The sequence below is a fragment of the Zea mays genome, chromosome 3 (genome assembly GCF_902167145.1).
Source record: "Zea mays cultivar B73 chromosome 3, Zm-B73-REFERENCE-NAM-5.0, whole genome shotgun sequence".
Taxonomy (NCBI): Eukaryota; Viridiplantae; Streptophyta; class Magnoliopsida; order Poales; family Poaceae; genus Zea; species Zea mays.
In genome coordinates, this window is record NC_050098.1 from 59,238,762 (window position 1) to 59,246,855 (window position 8,094).

The 8,094-nt window shown below is 49.1% G+C and overlaps 2 protein-coding genes across 2 annotated transcripts; one reads left to right on the forward strand and one right to left on the reverse strand.

The window, feature by feature from the left end:
- The first annotated feature begins 249 nt into the window (after nucleotides 1-249).
- LOC100279935 (putative DUF1618 domain containing family protein) lies at nucleotides 250-3,463 on the forward strand. The gene is made up of 2 exons (NM_001152885.1): nucleotides 250-1,566; nucleotides 2,033-3,463. Exons 1-2 carry the CDS (start codon nucleotides 255-257, stop codon nucleotides 3,334-3,336), a joined length of 2,616 nt encoding a protein of 871 aa, NP_001146357.1. The 5' UTR covers nucleotides 250-254; the 3' UTR covers nucleotides 3,337-3,463.
- A 160-nt stretch (nucleotides 3,464-3,623) lies between these two features.
- LOC606408 (Pti1 protein) lies at nucleotides 3,624-7,237 on the reverse strand. Its single transcript, NM_001112283.2, has 8 exons — nucleotides 7,037-7,237; nucleotides 6,422-6,530; nucleotides 5,321-5,571; nucleotides 5,118-5,244; nucleotides 4,644-4,917; nucleotides 4,430-4,562; nucleotides 4,246-4,332; nucleotides 3,624-4,051 (listed from the first exon to the last, which is right to left on the reverse strand). Exons 2-8 carry the CDS (start codon nucleotides 6,513-6,515, stop codon nucleotides 3,893-3,895), a joined length of 1,125 nt encoding a protein of 374 aa, NP_001105753.2. The 5' UTR covers nucleotides 6,516-6,530; nucleotides 7,037-7,237; the 3' UTR covers nucleotides 3,624-3,892.
- Nucleotides 7,238-8,094: the final 857 nt, after the last annotated feature.

Below are 8,094 nucleotides of genomic sequence, written 5' to 3' on the forward strand. Positions count from 1 at the left end.
GACTAGCCAGTGTCTCTATTGGCATCGTCAGATTTCATGGCTATCTGGTCTGGGCCCATCCAACAAACAGTCCAGGCGCTGTGAAGTCTCCAGTCGGTTGGGTTGGATAATAGTGAGCTCATCATACGTGTACGTAGACCCGAGCGCATCATCATCGGCTCGGCGCCGGAACGCAGTCTGTCTGCCTGCTCGCTCACCTATAAAGCCCCCGTCCCCTTCCTCCCATTCCCCTCGAATCAACCAGCAGCAGCGATATGGATCGAAACGAACCAAACCAACCAACTCGCCACCCTCCCAAGCCGCGCGCAGCCCCAACCCCACCGCCGGCGCCGACTAGGCAGGCAGAGCGAACCACGCCAGCCATGTCGTCGTCGTCGTCGTTCAAAGCGGGGGAGTCGTCTCGCGCCCGCGAGGAACTGAATCGCAAATACGAGGTCAAGTTCCAGCCCGGCCCGTGGGCGGCACTCTCTTCCATCGCCGTCGTCCTCGACGACTCCGCCGGAAACGAGGAGCGAGCAAAGCTGCTCGCGCCCGGCGCCTCCGACTTCCTTCTCGACCTCCGGCCCCCGCTGGACGGCGCCTCCTACCTGGTCCTGCCCAAGCGCCTGGTCCAGGACTCGAAGTGGTTCAGCTTTCCCTGCGTCATCTCCGCCTGCTCCGACCGCCTCCTCTTCCTCGTTAGCCGCGGCGACCAAGACAGGAACTACGCCTACTTCCTCGGTGACGCCCACGCCGGCACTGCCGCCCTCCTCCCCGACGTCCCCGCCCACCTCGGCGTCGAAACTAATTTCCCGCGACGCAGCATCGGCCTCATCGCCGACCCGCGACACGGTGGCCACTACATGGTGGCCCATCTGTATCCCACCTCCACGACCCGCCACCAGACCCTGCTCTGCTACTCCACCGTCACCGACCAGTGGACCGCCAGGCCGCTGGTCTCCGCCCCGGACCACCCGCCTTGGGGCGCTCACGGCGTCCTCGCCCACGGCGGCCTCCTCTGGTGGATCGACGTCGCCTACGGCATGCTCGTCTGCAACCCTTTCGCTGCCGACGACGGCCTGCGCCTGCGCTTCATCCCGCTCCCGCTTGGCTGCCAGATGAAGGCCCTCACCGGGCGCGCCCGCCTCTTCCTCGAAGACATGATGGACCGCCGACGCATCATCAGGCTCAGCCAGGGCAAGCTGCGCTACGTCGCGATCCAGGTCCAGCGAATCCCCAAGGATCAGGCCACGGTCTGCATGTTCACGCTTGTCCTCAGGCAGGGGGGCCAGCATTCCTGGGAACACGAGTACACGGTGACCTTCGCCGACATATGGAGCCACCGCAGCTATGCCGATGCCAGACTGCCGTCGGGCGTGGTGCCCTCGCTCGCCTTCGTCGACCCCAACAACCCCAACATCCTCTACTTCTTCCTGGACAAGACGCTCTTCGCACTGGACGCACAAGCCAGGCAGGTCCTGCACCACATGGAGTACTCGTTAGACCCCGATTATTACGGGCAACTCAGGGTCCGGTACTCCTGCTTCGTTGATGCCTGGGTGCTGCCGCCAACGCTTCTCCGCAAGGGTGATCCTCATTGCGATTTCGTTGTTTTCCATCTAAACATTGTTCCCTAATTCATCGATCGAATGGTGTTGTAGTGTCTGTTCAATTGCATGTCTGCTTCGGTTTATACTACTCTTGTAGATGTTAATGTTATATGTTCAGATTGAACAGCGTGCATGTACAGCAATAGAACTGACGCCTAATTGGAAAATGTTTGGTTTCTAGAAACTAATTTTTATTCCATCCACTTTATATTATTTTAATTTCTAAATTACAGAATATGAAAACTAATTAGTTTCTGTATTTAATAATTTAGAAACTAAAATAGATATGAAGTAGAGGGACTAAAAATTAATCCATAAAAACGAACACTTGCTGCTGGTTGGCACCGGCATTAATTTATTAATTACTACTAATTGCTAGTTGCTTGCTGACCCACCGTCCGGTTAACTGATGACTGTAGTTGTTCTCCGCATGCATGATACAGGTGACAGCCGGTGGACTTATGACGACGACGAAGGAACGGATGGATCTGATTTCGACCAAACAACATCTCTGTTGTCCCTGATGGAAATCAAGAGCCAGTTAGACGACGAAGGAACGGATGGATCTGATTTCGACCAAACAACATCTCTGTTGTCCCTGATGGAAATCAAGAGCCAGTTAGACGACGAAGGAACGGATGGATCTGATTTCGACCAAACAACATCTCTGTTGTCCCAGATGGAAATCAAGAGCCAGTCAGACAGGGAGCAGACGACGGCTGCCGATGTGGCAGCTGCCGACTCCGATGTGGCAGCTGCCGACTCCGATGAACAAGCTAACAGGGAGCAGACGAAGGCTGCCGATGTCCCAGCTGCCGACTCCGGTGAACAAGCTAACAGGGAGCAGATGACGGCTGCCGATGTACCAACTGCCGACTCCGATGAACAAGATGACCAAGCTGCCGACTGCGATGAACAAGCTAACAGGGAGCAGACGACGGCTGCCGACTCCGGTGAACAAGATGTCCCAGCTGCCGACTCCGGTGAACAAGATATCCCAGCTGCCGACTCCGGTGATCAAGATGTCCCAGCTGCCGATTCCGGTGAACAAGCTAATAGGGAGCAGACCACGGCTGCCGTTGTACCAGCTGCCGACTCCGGTGAACAAGATGTCCCAGCTGCAGACTCCGGTGAACAAGATCTCCCAGCTGCCGACTCTGGTGAACAAGATATCCCTGCTGCCGACTCTGGTGAACAAGATGTCCCAGCTCCCGATTCCGGTGAACAAGCTAAGAGGGAGCAGACCACGGCTGCCGATGTCCCAGATGTCGACTCCGGTGAACATGATGTCCCAGCTGCCGACTCCGGTGAACAAGCTAACATGGAGCAAACCACGGCTGCCGATGTCCCAGCTGCCGACTCCGGTGAACAAGATATCCCAGGCTTCCCAGCTGCCGTCTCCGGTGAACAAGCTAACAGGGAGCAGACCACGGCTGCCGATATCCCAGCTGCCGACTCCGGTGAACAAGATATCCTAGCTGCCGACTCCGGTGAACAAGCTAACAGGGAGCAGACCACGACTGTCGATGTCCCACCTGCCGACTCCGGTGAACAAGATGTCCTAGCTGCCTACTCCGATGAACAAGATATCCGAGCTGCCGATTTCGGTGAACAAGCTAACAGAGAGCAGACGATGGCTGTCGATGTCCCAGCTGCCGACTCTGGTGAACAAGCTAACAGGGAGCAGACGACGGCTGCCGATGTCCTAGCCGCCGACTCCGATGAAGAAGCTGATGTTGAACCATAGATATGCAGCTTCCCTAGTTGGAGATCGAGGTGCTGCGCTCGTCTCGTGGCTGCTGTCTGAGAAAACATTTTGAACCATAGATACGCTAGCTAGCTAATAATCGAAATAGAATTCAATTTTGGTTCAATCACAATTAGGACTAGGACAACAGTCCAGGAGCGGTTCCTGTCCTGCCCTGTTGTGCATGCTTCTCTGTTACATATGCCGGCTGCCAGTAGTTGTAATATTCATACTGTAGTATTCCTGGTTTGTAGCAATAGAACAACAAAGCTGATCTACACACATAGGAAGCCAAGTGCTGCATTTTCGCATTCCAAAAGAGACCAAATAGTTGGTATCATCCATGATCCATCGTACACCATTTTCTAGAATAGAATAGGATGATGACAGGGCACACAAACCAGGAGGCGCATCGCTTACAAAACAATTTACAATACACAGCTGCATGGCAAAGCTCTTCTCTGCGCCAAGGCTTTGGCAGTCACGACACAGCAACACCAACGCTCCACAAGACGGTCCTTTTTCGTGAACCCAAAGTTGTCGCAGCGATGAGAAATCACAGTCCGGATCGCTCGGCAGCGTGGGAGGCCGACGAGGCAGTAGGGCGGTTGCCAGACCGGCTGTGCAGCAAGGGGTTCAGAGCCTTGACGACGATGCTCATGTTGGGACGGAATTCACCCTCGTATTGCACGCAGAGGGCGGCCACAGCAGCCATCTGGTGCACAAAAACAAAACACAGTTTAAATGCTAGATTTGTGGTGATCTTTTGTCCATCCAAGCCACATATTATCAAAACTTCTGCAGTGCTTTTCGGAGCAGGATCAGTTAAGTGTTATGTTGTGAAACTCTACTTTCAGGTTTACATGGGAATAAGTCTAGTTCCTTAACTTGGTAATATGATATATTTACCTTGGCTACAGCCTTTGGAGGGTATTCGTCTCCGAGCCTTGGATCGACGCATTGCCTCACCTTGTCTTCACTAAGCCTCGGTGTAGCCTTCATATATAACCAAGAATTTAGTTGCTTTGTTGGCTTTATGCCTTTCATCCTTGTCAAAAAAACATAGAACAAAAAAAAAATCTAAGGCCCATACCCATGTCACAAGGCTCTGCTGGCCACGGGGCAGTGTGTGGTCAACTGGCTTGCGACCGGTTAAAAGCTCCAGCAGCACAACTCCAAAGCTGTAGACATCACTCTTCGTGCTAAGCTGTCCAGTCATGGCATATCTGAAAAAACCCCAGAAAAAAAAGGGTAAGAGGGTGTTCCCGAATCCTAACTAAAGATGAAATCACATTTGGAATACGTACTCTGGTGCATGGTAGCCAAAGGTGCCAAGAACGCGAGTAGAGTGGAGGCGCGCAGCCATGTCAGGGGCCTGGTTTGAGATGTCGAAGTCCCCGATCTTCGCAACATCATGGTCAAAGAGCAGTATGTTGCTTGACTTGATGTCGCGGTGGACCACTCGAGGATCGGCCTTCTCGTGGAGGAACTCGAGACCCCGAGCAGCACATACGGCAATCCTAGCTCGCTGCATCCATGACAGGACTGGCCCTGGCTGGGCTCCTTTGACACCCTTTTTACCTGTGGACATGGATCAGGCACACGTCAGCCCAAACTCAGCAGGCTTGATTAAATTAGGCATCAGCAACCGGTTCATAGTAGTTAGCATGGGAGCAACTGCAAATAGTATCTTATTATGGAAGTAGATAAATGTTTTCGCAAGCAATGAGAATGGTAAAAACACTGAGCTTATGTAAGGAGATGGAATACTTTCTCCCTACCATGGAGGATATCATGCAATGATCCCCTAGTTGCATACTCATAAGCAAGGACGCGGGTGCTCCCTTCGGCGCAGTATCCGACGAGTTGGACAACATTCTCATGCTTCAATCTTGAGACAGCTGAAACCTGCAGAGAAATGGGAGTCAGAGCTGGAGCATCTTGACCAGGAAACCTTACATGAGAGAAGGATAGGTGGCATAACCTGCACAAGGAATTCTTGATCAGGCTGTTTGCTGGAGTCAAGCTTCTTCACTGCAGATTTCGTCCCATCTTTCAGCACACCAAAATAGACTCTGGCATACGAGCCCTCGCCAATGAGGGCATCACTGCTGAAGTTTTTTGTAATTTCCTTCAGCTCTTCCAGATGAATGGCCGGTACTGCAATTGGCTGAGCTCTGCCAGTGGAGATGACAGGGGTTGGGGCTGGGAACCGGCTAGGTCCAAAATTATAAACTGCATAAAGGAAAAAAAAAGAAATGACCATCGTGATATATGCTCAGGAAGCCCTTTTTGTGGTACTAGCAAGCATGATAAATGTTTGTTTAAATATTTATGTTTCCGTTGAACCAGACCTGTAAAATAACTAAAACAATATCTTGTATGTTTCAGGGGAACAGGATTTTTGTGTCATAGGGTACACAACAAAACCCTTTAGTACCACCACAGTCCAAATAGTTGGCAATCACATTGCAGAGTTCAGTACAACCATCAGCAATCAATTCGCATAGATCTTTTTGGATACATTATTTGACACACCAGGACAGGTAGGTTTCCAGTGAAGTAAATCATATTTAGTCGTGCCAAAGACTATATCGAATTTGGATAGAGAAAATCAACCAAACAAGTAGTACGTAATAAGGATTCAACAGAAACGAAACACAGATCATGACTCAAGTTCGTGAAGAATTCATAGCATGCTGGTCCTTTAGAATAGTTTTCTTAACAAAATAATGTAATGTAACGAGGACTGAATACGAATGAATTTAGGTGCACGAACGAGTACAATTGACTGGCATGTTTATCATTCCCTCTTTGTTTAAGAAAGGCAGAAAGCTGGGTAAGCTAACGTCAGAAAGGTAACTGCATTTCTTATGACAAAGAAGTTTCTGCGAATTAATTGATCATCGAAAACAGATAGAGTACCACCCCTTTGCATTGTTCGATCAGGTAGTGACATCCACATTTTGTGAAGTCAGTGCCTTGATTATATCACACAATTAACTTTTTTTATTGAAATTCACAAATTAATCGTCGCGACCATGATACAAGAAGTAATGAAAAGAAGAGAGAGAGAAGTGACAACCATGAGCAGGGATAGGAACATAGGGATCGTCATGCTTCTTCCTCCTGCCAACGTTGTCGTCATCTGCCACACAGCAGCATGAAAAGCATCCCATGGCCGACTCCCTAACCTTCAATTACACAAATAAACATTTACATGGCTCCTGTATAACCGAAAAACGTGCCAAACATTTGTATTTCACACAATTATTAAAAACTGTCCAAAAAAAAAGTCTCGATCGATTTCAGAATGCCTCGCGGCAATATTTGTAAGATACGGCATTTGCGTACGGGCGCTGAAGAAAACGAGGAGATGGAGTTGGACTGACGGAATCTGCCGTGCGAATATGCGAAGAATTTGATCAGAGTTTTTCTTTATCACCAATCAAAGGAAGAACCTGACTGGCGGTTACCGTCTACTTTTCCGGCGAGATCGAGGATCGAGAGCCCAAGCCGGCGGCGGCCAGTTTCATAACAAGCACGAGAAGAGAAGGGTGCAGAACAACCCACGAGTCTTGGGAGGAAGGGATAAAATCCGACGGAGTTCACCATTTGGCACGCGCGATATAAAAATTTTACATGCCAAACCAGTTGTAAGGGAGAAGGAAAAAAAAGCAACACGAGAAGTGATGGCTACCTTTCTTCCTCCTCCGGCCTTTGATCTTGGGGGGAGAATCGATGTACTGGATGGGATCAAGAGCAATGCGGAGGGCAGCGCTGATGGATGGGGTGTTGGAGAGAGGAGGAGGAGGAGGAGGAAGAGAAGGGACACGACGCGGAGCCCTTCCCTCGCCGCCCTTCCCCTTCTCCTTGTGTTGTGGGTTGCCTGGCCTGGCTTACTTGTTGCCGTTTCCGTTCCGTTTTTATTATTCCCGTCCACGTCCAGTCCGTCCGACCGTCCTTTCCTCGCCTCTGCTCCCACCACCGCTCGACAATTGGAATGCGCACACACCCTTTCGCTTTGCTATTCTTGCCATTCCTCCTCGCCCCCACCCGCTCTGTCCGTACATACATGCAACATTTACTACTGTTGATCTGGCACCTGGCTAACATGCTGGCGTGGATGTATCTATCTTTAGAGTAATATAAAAACAAGAGGATACAGTTTGGTAAAAAAAAAAAGGAAACGCATTTATCCATCATTTTTTTCTCGTGAAAATTGAAATTATTGCTTGTAGTAATATAGTAAGTTATCTACAATTTTAGGCCTTTAAATATTACTAGTTATGTGATCGTTGTTGCTACGAAAGTTAAAAATTATTATAAAACATAGATATGAAACCACAAACAACATCATAATATGTAAAATTCGTGTGACAAAATATCACTGTAACAGTAATATTATATTGACAATATAAATATATAAAATTACTATAAATACGTCGACTCAATTAAAAGTATACTCAACAACAAACAACCTTTGAACGCATTATTGCAAATAAGAAGCTTGTGACTATGCTGATGAAGAAAGAATAAAGTTCCATGGACAATTCTATTGATAGAGTTGTGAATAGAAGTGTCAGAGATAATTACAACAACGAAGGCCTAGCTAAAAGAATACATGGAGGTTATTGCAACGACTACCCAAAACCAGTGAAAGAGACATAAAAACAATGGCAGCAATTAAAAACTCCAACAATTCTTTGTATCACTGCCTGCAATTCTCTTTGTGAACTGTTAAGACAAGAATCAGAT

What these genes read in the sequence shown, in the direction of transcription:
- LOC100279935 (NM_001152885.1), top strand. Translation starts at nt 255, where the DNA reads ATGGATCGAAACGAACCAAACCAACCAACTCGCCACCCTCCCAAGCCG. An exon ending in GCCAACGCTTCTCCGCAAGG is followed by an intron (nt 1,567 to 2,032) that starts GTGATCCTCATT and finishes TGCATGATACAG; the next exon opens with GTGACAGCCGGTGGACTTAT.
- LOC606408 (NM_001112283.2), bottom strand. Translation starts at nt 6,515, where the DNA reads ATGGGATGCTTTTCATGCTGCTGTGTGGCAGATGACGACAACGTTGGC. An exon ending in ATTGCATGATATCCTCCATG is followed by an intron (nt 4,918 to 5,117) that starts GTAGGGAGAAAG and finishes CCATGTCCACAG; the next exon opens with GTAAAAAGGGTGTCAAAGGA. An exon ending in CTCCAAAGGCTGTAGCCAAG is followed by an intron (nt 4,052 to 4,245) that starts GTAAATATATCA and finishes TTTGTGCACCAG; the next exon opens with ATGGCTGCTGTGGCCGCCCT.